Source organism: Orbicella franksi, chromosome 10 (assembly GCF_964199315.1).
Source record: "Orbicella franksi chromosome 10, jaOrbFran1.1, whole genome shotgun sequence".
Taxonomy (NCBI): Eukaryota; Metazoa; Cnidaria; class Anthozoa; order Scleractinia; family Merulinidae; genus Orbicella; species Orbicella franksi.
Genome location: NC_138154.1, coordinates 27,764,964 through 27,781,660, shown reverse-complemented (window position 1 = coordinate 27,781,660; position 16,697 = coordinate 27,764,964). Strand labels below are relative to the sequence as shown.

Here is a 16,697-nt window from a genome sequence, read left to right as displayed (position 1 = left end):
CTTTTCATATGATACCCCGGGTTGGGGGTGGCGGGGGGTCACAGACTCCTGTCCTTGAGCGAGTTCATCCAAGCGAAATACTCGCTTATCCTATTGACGTCTGTCATCTTGCATCCGGCATTTTCTCAGAAAGGAAGAACATGACGTAAGTTGGTGGACAAATATAAATGCAACATAATAGTAGTTCTACCATCACACGTTCCTAGTGACAACGGAACGTACTAATCTGCAATTGTTTACGAAAGGTAATCGCTGTAAGAGATGCAGCCAGTAGTTTACACTATGGCCCTAATTCTGCAATGCTGCTCAAGAAGCGTACAAAAGAAGGACGAATTCTTTGATGTGTTGGCTGGTACCGATTGATCCATAACACGGACTTGAGGCTGCGTGTAGTTTCGCTGATATGCCTTTGTCCACAATTTCATGTGCTTTTGTAAAAAGTGTTACGGGTGGATGAACATGTTGACCAACCCCCACACGTCATTTGAAAAGGCAATCAACCCCTCTAAGCCAGACACATCAAAGAACATCGAAATCACATTTTCTCATGGTACGTTTTAGCCAGAGTTCATCACCCTTGGATGAAACGAAGAATCACAGAGGAAATTCACGTCGCACGCTTCCATCCCGAACTTAACAAACAAGGTGAATCATTTCAACCCATTGTTCCCTACGGGAATTGGCCTTACGTGGTCTTTTTTCCAGCGTGCGTTATTAAGTACTATGCAAAGAACAGTCACTATTTGTAGAACTGACACTCTAATGATGATCTCAATGATCGAAAGCTTTGTTACGTATTTTATTTTGCATACGTTTACTCATTTTATTTCATTATATATATATATATATATATATCGGTACTTGACTGGTAATCGCGTGATTTGTTGCCTGGGCAAGTAGCCAAAAATGTTGAAACAACTACACGAGAGCTTCCATTTATAGATTTACACAAAGTCACAGAATACACATTTTGTTCAATCGATCATTTTCAGTTATGGTTGCGCGCTCGTACAAATTTTCAACCACAGTTTGTTTGATTCAGTCTAGTTTATGTGGAGAAGAAAAGGTAACGCACTTTTAGGGATAAAAAACGTTAAGTTTTGACCTAAACGATTGCGTTACGAGCCCGTGTATAATGTGATAGCTCCCAGTGGCAACAAGCAGATCATTCCTACGAGATCGCGTGCATTTCTATCCAGTGGACGCTCGACTTTGGTGAGTAGCGTAGCAAATGGATCCCTCTACTTTTGGCAGGTGCGGATCCATACCGGTTTCCATCGTTTTCGCCAATCGGTGAAATTTCTCAGAATGATTCAGAAACCCAAGAAAGGGAACTTAAGGGAGTTAAAATCCAAAACATTTCCTGAAAGAGCATGGCCCCGGACTAAATGCTTTTGCCTTCGGCGCTCGTTCTTGCCGAACTCCTGTAGATCCGCGCCTGTTTCGGTAAGTTTTTTCTCTGTACATAGAATGATAAAGAACTTTTCTAAGACTCCAAACCGTTAGTCTCGCAATACGTGGCGAGTTGGTTATTTTGTTTTTTGTCACGTAAAACTGGGTCTATGCAGTGTTATTGTAATGAACTTTCACGTATTATCTTAAGTTTGTTTGCTAATCGCAGAGCACCTGCACGTATACAGCATGGCCGCCGTGAATTCACAAAGTTCCATAAGTAAAAAATATGTTGATAATAGTGTCAAGCTTGGCGACTACTAGTAACTCTAGGCCCCCTTAAGTTATTTGATTTTAATGCTGTTCATTGTGACCTCAAGTTTCATAACAAAATATCGCATAACTTCGCGTATCGCATACTTCTTCTCAACAGCAATTAACCGTAAGTGGAATATTTCCGAAAAGCTTTATTGTCGTGTTAACTGACGTATTTGGCTAAGTTTATTTCCTGGGCGGAAAGGATGCCGCTATTTAAGTACAAAATGGAACTTTTAAAATTCGAGCAAGAAAAACTTATGCCCTGACATGTCGAGAGCCGGCTTTTCGAATATGTATGGTTACCACCCCTTTAAAGTTGATCACCTTTTATGACATAACAGTTTTCGCTTCAGAGAAAAGTTTTACGCCCTGCCTTGTTAATTTATTACTTCCCAGGGTAGTGGACTATACAAGAAGAATCCGTTAGAAAAGAGAATCGAGTTGCAAGGAAAGGGATTCGAGACTGTCGACTGTCATAAAGCAGACACTCTTTGCGCACGTTACTTGATATCCTGAAAGTCTTGATATGACTTCTCCATATCTATCACGTATAAATGGAATGTAGGTCAAGTGCTGTTACGTCTGGAGCAATCAACAAAAATATCATGGGTTAAATACTGGCCTATAAGCGCTTGTTTTTCCCACTCCGAGCATATATAAAAAGAGGTCTATAGTGTTTTAGTTCCTTTTAGGTATATTAATGAAACGATAGCCATCTCTTATGAAGTTACGTTTTCCTTTGAAGCAATGGCACTAACCACGGACCAGGTTTTCGAGAAGATTGGCAGCTTTGGACGCTACCAAATCGTCCTCAACATATTTTTTAACTTGTGTTTCGGATTGTGGTGGGGCGTTCCAATTATGGTTATGGTTTTTATTGCGTCCGAGCCCAGCTGGAAGTGTAAAAATAACTCCACTTGCCCCTTCACGAAAAGAATTAGCATCAGAGACGTCGACGATTACAAATTCAGATGTAAAATTCCCAGGGAAGATTGGGAGTACGTTGATGACTTCACTTCAGTTGTCACTGAGGTATGTATAGAGGGTATCAACTGAAAAGTACATTTGAGTGCAAATAGCACGCAATATATTTAAACTGCACTTTTTTGGTTCTACTGGCACCTGGGGATGGACAGGGAGAGGAGGAGGGGGGGGGGGCGGGGGGGTATGGTGAGTTCCTCGCCATCCTAGGTTTCACTGATGTAACGTAAGGCTAAAAAACAAGCTGAAAATAAACAAAAAGCTAAAAACGTTATTGCCAGAAAGTGACAATTATTTTCATTGAAAACATTGAAGTCAAAGTGAAAAACATATCTGTCATAATGTGGTTACTACATTAACATCCAGATCCATGAGCAGAAATTTATTTCAGTACAAGTTGGCACCCTTGGATTTCATTGCTTTCATGCTCTTAAAGTTAAAAGCCTTCAAAAGTCGTCGAGGGCGTCAGGGTCTCCACAGCGCGCGCAAGGCAAAACACAAAGATCTGTAAGAAAACCTAGAGTGATTTATAATGGTAATTGAACTGAGTGGAGTGCAATTTGGTCTGAAATCATACGCGTGATTTCAAAATCGAACGAGCGCGCAGCGCGAGTTCGATTTGAAATCACAAGTATGATTTCAGATCAAAATTGCACGACATGAAGTTCAATTGCCACTTTATTAGATCCATTTTGAAATCGCACGATTTTATCGTCTTAATTTTTAGACTTTTGGTGTATTGTTCCAGTAGCCGGTTTGTTAAAAAAAAAGCGGAACCGGAAACGCCTTTACGTCTCATTTAGTATGCAAAACGATGTCATGTGACGAAAACTCATCCGAGCATGACAAAGAAACAAGCGGTTTTGAAGTCAGAACGAAAATAGTCTGCTTCAGGTATAAAAGTTCAATTCTCGTCGGTTGAATCAATGATGGAAGGTCTTTCTTTCTTCTGTGGTTGAGGCTGAGACTTTTCATTGTCTTTGGAGAAGGAATTTGAAGGTGCATCCGGCGTAATTCTGCGATGGATTTCTTTTGAGTTGTGAAACTCCCTCGAGTGCACGATGCCCAGTGGATGGTACGTTTTTTTTCTTTCATACCGTTTAATGGCATGATTTTAAGGGAGTCCAGCCCGTTATCATCTCCGTTTCTTTTTGTGACCTCGGCGAAGGACTCAATACTCAGGACCTTGTCAAGTTCTTGCGGCGCCATTTGTTTCAAGATATTTCCAAGATGGCGGGACTAACACCAGCTTCGTAAGACGTTCATTCATTCACTGTTTTGTGGAGCGGGGCGTATTTTGACTATGTTTATTCACAGCGACAGAGTTGAGCTCTTTTGTTGCTTCGTTTGAAACTACCAGAAACCTGGAAACATCTACCTTCTTGAGATGGCCCTGAATTTGTTGTTGTGTGGTTTTCGTTTGTTTATGTTTTACTGGACTCGGTATCATACGGATTTTGAGCAGACGTTGAAGAAAAATCGCCAAAATATTAGTCAAAATGGACACTGAAAGTTGGAAACTTCCATTAAAGTTGGTGTTCAGCCTGAAGGAGCTGATAATCGTCATTTAGAAACTGTAATTAATTACATTCGTCAAGTTTTTTGGGAAAAAAAAAACACAATAACAACAGAGTTTTGGCAATACTGTAGTTGCTAAATTCTCCACACAATGGCTTTTTGCCTTTAATTTTCCTGAAATTTTATTGTTTACTTTAAACTAATATTGAAATCTGATTTGTTGTTTTGTTTTACTGTCCCATTCTCAATGGCTGAGAAAAAGATGCGATTTAGAGCAAAAAATAGTGCGATTCGTGAATAAATCGCACCATTGAGAGCCAATCAGATTGCAAGGATAGCTAGTGATTTCAAAATGGATTTAATAAACGTGTATATTTGTCGTTATTCATGATTGATGTCTGCTAACTCTTTCCACAGTTTGACCTTTTCTGTGACCGAGGTTCGCTGGGATTCGTCTCAACGTCTGTGTTTTTCGTGGGGTTCTTTGTTGGCAGTATTGTTGTGAGTCCGCTCTCTGACAAGTTTGGCAGGAAACGCCCACTCTTCATATGTGGATTTTTCTGCTGGTTATTTAGTTTTGTTTCCGCTTTCGCTCCAGCATTTTGGTTTTTTGCTCTTTGTCGCGCCATCGTGGGTTTTATGGTTGGTAAGTACCATTAGGATCTGGATCGTGAATCCTGTTTCAACTTGAACTTTTTATACTAAAATTAATTACCATCTCAGGTTGTCTAACAAACTCCAGAAGCTTACTGTTAGGGCTTTGCCTGTTTAAGATAAGTAAAACAAATCTTCTGGATGCTCTGCATGAATTCATCAGTAAACAGTTCGTTTGTTTTGAAATAAATAAAGCAGATTTGGTGAGATTTGAATAAAAGCTAATAAGGGGAGTGAAGAGCCTGACTCATTTGGCGCCATTTCAGTACGAGATACGTAACCATCACAGTGTCGCTCCCACAATAATTACTTGAAATGATAACTGTTCTTATACTGACATCTTCCCATTTCATTTGACCTATGCGTGTAGGAGGTTACCATATCGCAGTGTTCGTGTTGGCAACAGAGTTTTCTGGAATACGCCATCGGGGTATCGCGGGAGCTCTTGTTTGGCTTGGGATTCCTTTGGCAACCATAGTTTTATCAGGGTGTGCACATGCCATCAGAGAATGGAGACTGCTCACCATTGTCACTGGAGCTCCTGGGATTCTACTTGTAGCCGGCTACTTGTGAGTTAAAAGAGAAAAGGGGTTTTGTTTCTTAACCCTGCATGATAAAAAAAAAAAAAAAAAAAAAAAAAAAAAAAATGGTTTCAAAGCTTCAGATGCAACCGGGGTAAAAAAACAATCAGATATGAATTGTTTGGGAAGCGACAAGAGTATCCCAGACGGCGAAGAAATTAAAGTTAACCTGGTAAAAGTACAATAATGGGTCTCATTCAGTTTATGGTTTTCTTTCTTTGTTAACAATGTTTTGAAAAAATTAATCACCAACAAGAACAAAATCTCTATTGAGGTAGACCCTGTACATGTTCTTCCATGTTGGTGTCAAGCAAGTGGACAAATTGTCACATAAAAGAGTAACATGTTTTATTTATTGCGTCTCTGTCTTGCTTTAGCTAACGCGCTGTAATCCAAATCGAGCGGTCTGGGTTCGAGCCTTGGCCTGGGTTTGGGTTGTGTTCTTGGGCAAGACCCTTTACTGTCACAGTGCTTCTCCCCACCCAGCTGTAGAAATGAGTACCGGCGAACTTAATGCTGGAGGGTATAGCCGTGCGATGGACAAGTATTTCATCTAGGGGCGACTAGAAACACTTCTAGTCACTTCAAGCCAAGGAAACCGGAGATAAACGCTGGCCCTACATGGAGGCTTTTTCTTTTTTCCAGTCTTACCCCAGAGTCTGTACGCTGGTTGTTAAAGAAAGGTCGAGTGTCTGAAGCAAGAGACGTTCTTAGAAAAGTGGCCAGGCTGAATGGCAAAGAAATGCCGGACGAAGCACTGCTATTACCCAACGATGAGAAGGTGGAAAGGCTTGGTGATCTTCGTGACTTATTTATTTCGGCCAAAATGACTCACAAGACGCTTGCTTCCTGGTTAATGTGGTAGGTTTGTTTGTTTGTTCGATTCGTTTCCTTATTTACAGTTTTGCCAAGTGGCATGTAGAAAGACGAAATGAGAAAAGTCCCCTACAAGGCCTAACTCTCGAACCACACCCAAGTTAAAACGTAAACCCGGACGCAACCCACAAAGAATTAAAGGCCCGGACAAACGATCGCAACATATCGCAACATTGTTGGGCGCTACATGTTGCGCGCGTTTAGCCACCCTGTTGCGAAATGTTGGGTGTTGTTGGCTCAAATTTGAATCCCGGACCAAACGATCGCAACATTTCAACACAACATATCCCAACATTGGTGTGAAGTATATATGAAATAATTCATATTTGAACTGCGGTTGTAGATAAAAGTGAAGAATGATCATCGCAGTAAATTTTCCAATTTAAGCAATTGGAAAGAAGAAGCCTGAAAAAAATCAGTGTGGCTTTATAGCTCAGTTGGTAGAGCATCGCACCGGTATAGCGTAGGTCACGGGGCTCGAATCCCGTTGAAGCCCTGATTTTTTTCAGGCTTCTTTTTTCCAATTGCTTAAACTGGAAAATTTACTGCGATGATCATTCTTTACTTTCATATCCCAACATTGTTGGCCCAGCGTTTTCAAGCTCCGGCCAAACGATCGTCGCAACATTTGAACGCAGCATATCGCAACATCGTTGGGCACAACATGTTGCGCTTGTTTGGCCACCCTGTTGCAACTAGTTGCGACATGTTGGGTATTGAAAGTCGAACTAATGCGCATGTCCGGGCGCAACACTTTTGCACGAACCTGGTCAAACGAATACAACATCATGCAACATCCACAAATGTTGCATGAAAATTTGACCAGTTTTCAAATTTGAGCCAACAACACCCAACATGTCGCAACATGTCGCAACAGGGTGGCCAAACGCGCGCAGCATGTTGCGCCCAACAATGCTGCGATATGTTGTGCTGAAATGTTGCGATCGTTTAGCCGGAGCTTGCAAATGCTGGACCAACAATGTTGTGATATGTTACGTTGATATGTTGCGATCGTTTGGCCGAGGCTTAAGAAAAAATTGTTGGCACGAGCACGCTTGCGTGAGATTTGAGCGGCGAGATTTAAGGCAGGCAATTTGTATGTTCGAGTATTGGCTTTCAGTTGACTTTTAAACTTGTGAGAGAAATGGCATCCTTCATGGCAGGTATGTCGAGGGTCTAGCAAGTTTATTTCCTTTGAAAATTTGTCAATCACGAATCTCACACGTGTCGTATACCAGCCATGCGAGAACATCCCTATCGTTACTGTCCAAGTTACTTCGGCCATCCTTGGCAGGCTGTTATAGATTTCTATAGAATATTTAGTTATAATCTTTCGGTGAGCCTTGGTGTCATGGAGTTATCACAAGAAAAGTTATTATTAGATAACATTATATATTCTTTAAAAGACATCTGGTGCCCATTGGTATATTCTGCAATAGCTGTACTTTCATTTTGCAATTTATGGTACACCTAAGCATCGTGATGTATATTCCACCAACCAATCCAGATATTTTGTATAGTGTAGCATTGTCAGTTAATATCATTTCAATGTTACTTGTCTCACAGGTTTGCTGTCTCTTTTATATACTGGGGCATATCCTTCACTGCACCGTTCCTTGGCGGTAATATCTACATCAATGTATTGATTTCCGCCGTAGCTGGTTTGCCAGGATATCCTGCGAGTGCTGTTTTGACAGCAAGGTGAGAAATGAGAACGGCGAGCCCACTTATCCGTTTGGGATCTGCTTTAGCTGTATTCAGTAGGGGGGGGGGGGACTACAGAATTTTTCAAGGGCTAGTGACTGGTACCTTGGGGTTGCAGAATAAAGGGGCATGTCCAAGGAATGTTGCAGTTGAAAAAAATACAATTTCGTATTGGGAATTCATCTCGGTGTTGGACTGGGTCTAGCTTGCAACTAAGGCTAATGCAGGAATTCTTTCCAAATGTAAATAATATTAATATCTTTTTAATGATATTCCTTCACATAAGTCTCTAATGATTGCTTAAGATTGACGTTGTTTGAGCGATTGACCACATTGCCTCGTTCATTAAATCGAAATACATTACGGAGGGGGGATTGGACGCGGTTATGGGTACAAATCTAACAAAGGTTGCTTCGTGGATGCGACAGCGTAGTTTTTGTCAATGACGCGAGGAAAACGGTGAGGAAATGTGAGGAAACATATCATGTAGTATGTCCAATGATGTCTGGATGCCGCGATCTTTATCAGTATGCCTTATGTGATGATCTTTCCGGTTACACGATCAAAGATTGACTAAATTTGAATTCGTTTTTTTAATCCCAGGTTTGCTCGAAAGAGAATCTTAGTAGTATCGTTTATTCTATCCTCCGTGGGAGCGATTGGTGCACTTCTATTATCAGTTAAAGATGATGACAAAGGTTGAGTATGCCTTTTTGTTATATAGCTGGCTTTTTTCTCACTACAGCGCGCCCATTCATTGGCTACTTCATGGTCACATGACATCTAACAACGAAACTGGTTCCCGCCAAATGCCATGAGTGGACAACATTGCGAAAACTATGACGTCAAACGGGAAACAGCTTACTGTTACCCGCGAAATGATGACCGCTGTTGCACGTCATTGGTTAATTAAGTGATTATTTGTTTTCCTATATAACAAATCACTTAATGTCTGGTTCCTTGGGGAACAGTGAATTTTGTTTCTCTCGAATCTCAATATTTCCCTCGACTCGGGAAACGTTGAGATTCTCGGGAAGCAAATTCACTGTTCCCCTCGGGACTAGTCATTAAGCGTTAAATATTGTGCTACTTTAACCCTCGTTAGTAACGTTAGCGACCTTAAGCAATGACGGCGGCGACCCCGAAGACAACGCCTCGAAAAAAAATAAATAGATGTTTTACATTCGAATTTCACAATTGTCTAGATCTGTTCATTGTCCCTATCGGTCTCAAAACTTGCTCAAGCAAAATATATGTAATGCAAGCGTTCAATTCCAGATAAAAATACAAAAAATTAGTCGCCGTCGTTCCCGTTCTCCAAAATACGCAGAACTTGGTCATTTCACGTTGTTGTTGTGCAGAGGACGGCATAGAAATGTACAAAGATTTATAACGCACGTGCACAGCCATTGTTCTACTCATTAAATCTTTTGTTTGGTGGCGTTCTCGTTGTCGTTGTCGTCGTGGTTTGCTTAACGTCCCTATTTTCACTTGAAAACCAACCGCAAGCAGCGGTCATGGGTATTTTTCTGAATTTGTGCAGTTTCTGTTTTATCTGATTAAATAAATAAACTAGTATGAAATTTAGAGGTTAGAATGGAAATTAAATGTGATATGGTTTCCTTACATCTGCCGACAGGTTACTTTGCTGGGAAAATTTTCATGTCCATGTTCCTGGCAAAGAGTTCTGCGGTTGTTGCATTTACTTTGGTGTACGTTTTTACTGCCGAGATGTTCCCGACGACTATAAGGTAAGTAGCTGTGAGGGGATCGCATTTAACCTCATTAGGTTTCACCTTTTGTCGTAAGGCGTAACAAATTGAAAATAATAAGTGCAATTCGTGAAAAAGTTACCCTTGAAAAAAATTGTAACCAGGACTTGTCAAGGACGTCGCCTGCTTTTGTTAGTGCGCACACGTTCTGCGCATTACGCAAGGAAAGAATGCCCGCCACGTGCGCGCTAGGGTTGGCATTGATGTAATCAACTACGCTACTAATTGCAAAAATGAAATGAAAGCAAAATCTTCCTACTGTGACCAAATCAAGTTTGATGAACCTGTACTTAAACCAGGAATACCAGAATAGCAGCGTATCGCTGACCACAAACTATTAACGGCCTACAGCTGAAAAACTAGCTTTCATCTGTCGAAAATTATACTGAAATCCAACTGTAAACATGTACCTGCAGATGGCGTGGTGGCAGCATTAGCATCAGTTGGCGTCAGTCCTTGTTGACTCGCCAACGCCTGCCCTGGAAATCTCACTCCACAAAGCGGAGGTGTCTTCTCACGCATGCAGGCTACATGCATTGAATGGTCTTTAACTGTGGGATATCTTTATTTGCTTTATATTTTCCTTACATTACTCAGGAACGTTGCCATGGGTACAGCCACAGCCTCCGCCCGCTTAAGTGCTTTTGCTTCTGCGTATGCTCCTCTCTTGGTGAGTGGTCTGTTACACGCCTTTAATTTGGGGGGGGGGGGGGGGAGGGGGGGAGAGGGGGGTTGGGAGCCTCTCCTCTAGTTCCGCCACTACTTAATGGGTTACGTTTTGACCAGAGATACGGGCCTAAAAATCTTATCGAATTTCAATAAGATGTTTAAAAATATATATATTAGACAAAGAAACCTTACTGTTTTAATTGAGGGCACGTGCACACATTGTGGTATATGCACTAATTGATGAATTTATATAGTATAGTCACAAATACCTTTACCATGATTGCAAATAGATTAATACTTGAAGTTGCTGTTCATCGTTTTACGGTCTTACCTTAGAACAATTTTAACATATGCATACAAATTTATATCTCGTATTCATTTACCTATTCATTCATTCATTTTCTTTTTAAAAAAAGAATTGAGTGGCCACAGTTAGGTGTTAAAGCTAAACAGTTATATTTTATTTATCCATTAATGCTCATCTTTTTTTTTTCGTAACAGTTTTCCGTCAATCCTTATCTTCCATTTGGGATCATGGGTGGCCTAGCATTGTCCGCTGCTGTTGTGTGTATAACTTTACCAGAGACACACAACCAACCAACAATGGAAAATTTGTTTCAGAGAGGAACATTAGAGCAAGGCGCAGGAGATGATGCACAGGCTACTGTGCTATGAGATAGATTCAAAGATCAATCTGTTTTCAGACGGAAGGGATTTTTACTATCTTAAAGTTTTTTTGGGTTGAATAGATTTTCAAGAAATGTAGTTTGGCTGTCACTGTAAACAATGCTGTATCACTAAGCTGTAGCTATACAGAAAATGTTAAGGTCATCAATACTTTAATTGCAACGACAACGTAATCTGTGCTGTCGTTTATGTGCACATATTCATACTAAACCCTCCTCCGATCTCCCTCGAACGAAGGAGACTTTGCTCGCCTGGTAGCATCGAAGCTTTCATGAAAGTGTGTAATATCAGTTCAATTGGCCTTTCTTCACCACTTCTATTGTGATGAAACAACACTACCATTCCATTCTTTTTCAGCTAGCTGATTATACAATAACAGTAGCATTAAACGACTGATATCCAAACGTTAGTAAACAGGTTGAAGAATAATGTTCTTGACACTACAATTTACAATACTAGTTTACCTATTAAATGGTACAAAATGCTGCCGAAGGGAAGGAGGATGCAAGGGGTGTCAATGCAGAGCAGGATTGTTCCCATACAGAACTCAGGATTGTCGGTAACAATAACAAACTGGTTTATTTAACTTTTCGGATTACAGCACACCGCAGCACTAACTCACGCTCTCATACAAGTACACCTGGAGTTTCCAGAAAGCATTGTAGCAAGGTTTCTAAATTCGAATATTACTTGAGAAACAGATCATTCCAGAAGGTTGTGAGTCACGGCTGAATGACTTCCGGTTCGAAATTTTTAATAACAACAAGCCGTAATTTTTGCGAAGGATTGGAATGAAGTATATTCACAATTTTTTTCTGCCGTGTGATTTCCAATATGTTGAGTAAAGTTGTGCAGATAAAAAATATAAACGGCACCGGTAAAATCTGTGATTTTTTAAAATAATACTACTAAACAACACTTGATGATGAGAGGGAACTCTGCTTCAAACTGTAAAACAGATGTCTGGTTAATTTAGACAATTAAACATGACAAATAGCAGAATATAACGTTGAACATTTTTCACGAGTGATTACAACTGGTTTATTAACACTAGCGGTAAGCTTAAGATTACAAAATTTGAAAACTGACTTGGTTCTCCATCATGGTGCCTTTCCAAATGACTTCTGTTAGTATTAGATGAGACTCCACAAGAGTGATTTGTTGGATATTATGGACTGATGTTGTTCCCGATACCTTTCATCCTTGCGTTCATCGATCTAAGAGAGCACGTGGAAAACAGCGCATCTCAATTGTTCCATTCGCGCATAACCACAAGTCCTTGCGTCTTTGATCTTACCGGTACCACAATTTCTTGCGTTTCGCAAAAAAACGTGTTCAAGGCCCCTATAATGTGACCTTTTCCCGATTGGAGAGCTGCCTCGTTCGTTCGCTTCAGGCTCACTCACTGCGGCAGCAATAAACAACGATATAGCCTGTTAGAAATACCCTTAATTTTCTTCATAATAGATTGGCTTTGAGAGCTACAGTATTGTGAAAAAGTAATGCAAGAGATAATCGTCTAGTATCGCGCTTTGTTCTTGCGATATTCCGTCGATATATCGACGATCTCGGCGATATATCGCACATATAGTAAGCGCCGCGTTGCAACGATAATTCAACGAGATATCGGAGCTTCCCTTCGATATTTCGCCGATATATCGTTTTTGCGAAATATCGTTCAGTTGAAGCGCCTTTCCTCGGTTCTATTTGACAGAAAGCAGAAAAATTTTTATTCAACGGCCAATGTTTAATAAAAAGGTTTTTCAGGCGGTTCATATTCTACAGGGTTAAAAGCCGTGCATGGTTTGTAAGACGTATAAATGGAGAAGTAATATAGCTGAAGGGGCTTAAATGCGTTATAGAAAAAAAAAGCCTTTCCGTATTACAAGACGCTGAATGTCCTCGGGAACAAGAAACACAAGGCAACTGCCACTTTCAAAGTTTGGTTTCGAAAGGTTCAAGTCCAGTGACGACGACAAATTTCGTTACACAGGTTTATGTCACTTTGGGAGTATGTTAAACCTTCCACAGATTCAATAATTACTTCTGAGAAATCCGCTTGTAGTAAAGGCGAACAAAATAGGTATAACACAGCTTCATTTTCATATTCACACGAGGTAGAGAAAAAAATTGAGGCGTCGCAGTATCGAAATCTGCCAAAACGCGCTCCCAAGGATAACATCAAGCTTTTCTATGAAAGTTCCAATTGCCGTTTCTGGTTTAGCCTGCAGAACAGGCGGATTAGCACGGCACAGAGCGAAACGCGATACACCGCGTTTCGCTCTCTGCGCCACTAATCCGCGTGTTCTGCATGCGCAGGCGTGCGTGCCCGAGTTATGTGCTGAAGTTGTCATGTCACACAACGGTGATCACAAAGTGCGCGGCGGTTTGTTTTAGCGAAGCAACTATTTGCTGGAAAGCTCACGGACTTCGAAAGGACTTTAAGGTTTGTACCAAGCTAATTTGAGGAATATTTGATTATGCATTATACACTTAAGTTTGAAAGACAGACGAGCGGTCTACCGTCAAGTTCAAGCAGTTAGTTGTTAACAAGACGAGTTTTAAATTTGCATTTTGGGTGTTTATGTTTGGCTGCTTGTCGACCAAAGTAACGGATCCCTGCAAAGAAAGGAGGATGGACTAGATAACTAGGTTGCTAGTATCATCTTCTGTATACTTGAAGAATCCTGGACTTATATTTGAGCCACATTTCTTGAAAAAGTTTAATTTTTGTCGCCGCTCAGGTCTCGTGAAAAAAAAAATCGTGATGTTTTGATCGGCTGTTTGTGTTGACAAGAAATTCTTGTGGTCCCTCATGCAGCTGTGATTTCCAGAAAGACTCGTTGTTATAGCGTTTTCTATTCAGTTGATACTTTCTGAATCATTGATTTCACATAATGTACGTTTCGGGATTGCTCACTCGTTTTTGAAACCGATACCCTTGAGAGGTTTCAGCGATTTGTGTAAATTAGTAAACAGAGTACATAGAATAGAGCGTTTTCACTGTCACGCAATAAAAAATAAAATCAAAAACCATTCAGTGGATAAGGTCAAAAAATTGTGATGTCATAAGAGATAAATAAAGAAGACAGTTCTTAAAGTTTAAGGTGTGTGCGTTGTGCCAAAGTTGAGATATTCGTCGAAATGTTCCGCGCAAATTTACAGAGCCTAGTATGGAGCCACCATGTTGGTGTTCCTCTGCGGTACACAGATATCTCGCGGCCGGAGAGTAGTGGCCAGACATTAAATGTCACGCATTATTTGTAACGCCATCGATCATTTGGAATTCGCTTCTCTCCCCAACTAACGGAGTGGACAAGCTGGGAAATATTATTTCGGAGAAGATTTCTTTATTTGTTTCATTTCTCCCTCGATAAAATTGGAAAATGAAAAAATGAAACTGTCCGTAGACTGTAGTGAGAAGTCAGGGTGTCTGTTAAGCGAAATGGGTATGGAATTTCTTGAGCAGTTTGGTCTAAGATGTCTAAGATAGGGTGTATGTATATTGGCTTTTTTTTTTCCCAATTAAGGTTTGCGCACCCTAGACATCTGGAATTTGGTGTGTGTGTGTGTGTGTGTGTGTGTGTGTGTGTGTGTTTAAGTAAGTTATCTTTCTTATCAAGTACGCAGTTGTTTAGTATTAGAGTACCTAAATTTTGGCTAGGTCTGAAAAAGATGTAGAGCAAATACGGAAAATTTCTGAAATACACTGCCCTGCTAATAACTTGGTCTTTGCTCTTAGATTATGGCGCTGACAACGGACCAATACTTGGAAAAAATTGGAAGCTTTGGTCGTTATCAAATTCTGCTCCTGGTCTTTCTAAATGGCTTAATCTTCTTTTGGTTTGGTTGGCCAGTGATGATTGTAACCTTCATAACTGCCGAACCGGCTTGGAGATGCGTAGCCAATAGTAGTGTTTGTCAATTAAATGGAACGATGAAGCCCAAGCATGATAACTATTCTTTCAGATGTGATATTGATCGAGATCAGTGGGAGTTCGTGGATGATTTTACATCTGTTGTGACTGAGGTAAGTGAATTCATTAATTAGAAAAAGTTAGAACTATAACGGAAGCGATGCCAATGAAAAATAAACTGAAACAAACAAAAAAACGACAACAACAGCAACAACAACAACCCCCCCAATCCACCCTCCCCTCCCCCAAAATTAAATGAACCGTGTTCTGATGCAAGTTGCATTTTACATTACCAAGAAAAAACACAACTTGAAATAGCTAGGTTAATGGTGTTACCTAGCCTCGCTTTGTTTCAGTGTTGATGCAGATCAAATAAGATGTGTGTTTATAAAGTGAATTTTGAATGGCGATCTTCCCAGCGTATATATACCATACTTGGCTACTGTAATAGAAAATAGTTTTACGACATGCCACATAGTTGTTATACCTTATTTGTCAACAATTTTTTGCTCTTGAAAGATTGAAAGCTGCCTTACTAAACCGTGAAGAGTATTGTCATAATTTAGCCCAGTCAGCATCTCGTATTTGATTGTTGTGATCTTGACAGTTCGATCTCGTGTGTGAGCGTGGATTGTACGGCGCCGTTGGATCATCCATGATTTTTGTTGGGTTCTTCCTCGGCGGGATAGTTGTTGGTCCATTCAGCGACAAGTTTGGCAGGAAAATCACCATGTACATATCTGGTCTGATGGTTTCGGTCGTAAGTCTGTTAGCAGCTTTCCCTCACGCTTTCTGGCTGTTTGCGCTGGCCAGATGTGTGATTGGATTCGGAATAGGTTAGTAAATTGGAACAATGAAGCCCAGTCTAACATTTTTTCTCTCTAGCGGGTGCGAAGTAATGAGTTTCTTTCGGTGACGTGAACGCTTTAAGCTAAATTAGGGATTCAAGCGCGTTTTCTCTAACCGAGTCTGGAGATGGGAAAAGGTTAAAACTGGCTAGTGAGCAAATAGGGTCAAGAAAAAACAAACAAACAAACAGCAAAAAAACAAACAAACAAACAGCAAAAAAACAACAACAAAAACAAGAGCGTCAGTCAACTACTAACTTGGAAAATTAGAAGTTTGCAAATCAATTCAAATCAACATTTATTTATTTATTTATTTATTATTTATTATCGCGATCTTTTCATTTGATTTCCAAATATCTTTTCTTGCTTTCTGATAATCGATGACGTTGAACGAAATCTTATTTCTATTCTTAAAAGTTGCCTCGCGTTGTTCTTTGTTAATTTGAAGAAAAAAAATGAAGCGTACAGTTTATTTTAGGGCTTAAAAATGAGAGGTGAAGTTAAACTAAACCTTGCAGTTTTATTTTATATTTATTTGTGTCTTATTAATTATTTACTTGTGTTATCTTTTAATCAGGTGGATACAGTATTGCCGCCTACGTTCTCCTAACCGAGTTTGTTGGAATTCGTCACCGTAGCACCGCAGGTTGTTCCATATGGTACTCTTTTAACCTGTCCAACATGGCGCTGGCAGGGCTGGCATATCTCGTCAGGGACTGGAGGAAGCTGTCCATAATAATGGGAGCTCCAGCAATTCTTTTTGTGCTTGGATTGTTGTGA

At 40.3% G+C, this 16,697-nt stretch overlaps 3 protein-coding genes across 5 annotated transcripts in view; 2 read left to right on the top strand and 1 right to left on the bottom strand.

Moving 5' to 3' along the window:
- LOC145500914 (farnesyl pyrophosphate synthase-like) overlaps positions 1-16,697 on the bottom strand; it is a 142,902-nt gene that overhangs the window by 27,159 nt on the left and 99,046 nt on the right. The gene's annotated exons all lie outside the window — the stretch shown is intronic.
- Positions 763-12,157, top strand: LOC145500909 (organic cation transporter-like protein). 2 transcript variants are annotated; one of them, XM_081480458.1, is made up of 10 exons: positions 763-1,215; positions 2,456-2,742; positions 4,627-4,855; positions 5,234-5,432; positions 6,090-6,305; positions 7,887-8,021; positions 8,628-8,722; positions 9,664-9,775; positions 10,394-10,466; positions 10,967-12,157. In XM_081480458.1, exons 2-10 carry the CDS (start codon positions 2,458-2,460, stop codon positions 11,138-11,140), a joined length of 1,518 nt encoding a protein of 505 aa, XP_081336584.1. In that variant the 5' UTR covers positions 763-1,215; positions 2,456-2,457; the 3' UTR covers positions 11,141-12,157. The 2 variants fall into 2 exon arrangements, with proteins under 2 accessions (XP_081336584.1, XP_081336583.1); XM_081480457.1 differs by having other exon boundaries at positions 763-1,446.
- The window catches only part of LOC145500906 (organic cation transporter protein-like), a 10,766-nt gene continuing 6,353 nt past the window's right edge, over positions 12,285-16,697 (top strand). For both annotated transcript variants that reach the window (XM_081480446.1, XM_081480445.1), the window contains exons 1-4: positions 12,285-13,598; positions 14,895-15,182; positions 15,677-15,905; positions 16,495-16,693. In XM_081480446.1, the coding sequence (XP_081336572.1) occupies positions 13,464-13,598; positions 14,895-15,182; positions 15,677-15,905; positions 16,495-16,693 (851 nt within the window). In that variant the 5' untranslated portion in view covers positions 12,285-13,463. The remainder of the gene's footprint in view (positions 13,599-14,894; positions 15,183-15,676; positions 15,906-16,494; positions 16,694-16,697) is intronic.

Coding starts and splice junctions, on each gene's coding strand:
- LOC145500909 (XM_081480458.1), top strand. CDS start 2,458: ATGGCACTAACCACGGACCAGGTTTTCGAGAAGATTGGCAGCTTTGGA. Junction 4,856..5,233: donor CATCGTGGGTTTTATGGTTG/GTAAGTACCATT, acceptor CTATGCGTGTAG/GAGGTTACCATATCGCAGTG. Junction 8,022..8,627: donor AGTGCTGTTTTGACAGCAAG/GTGAGAAATGAG, acceptor TTTTAATCCCAG/GTTTGCTCGAAAGAGAATCT.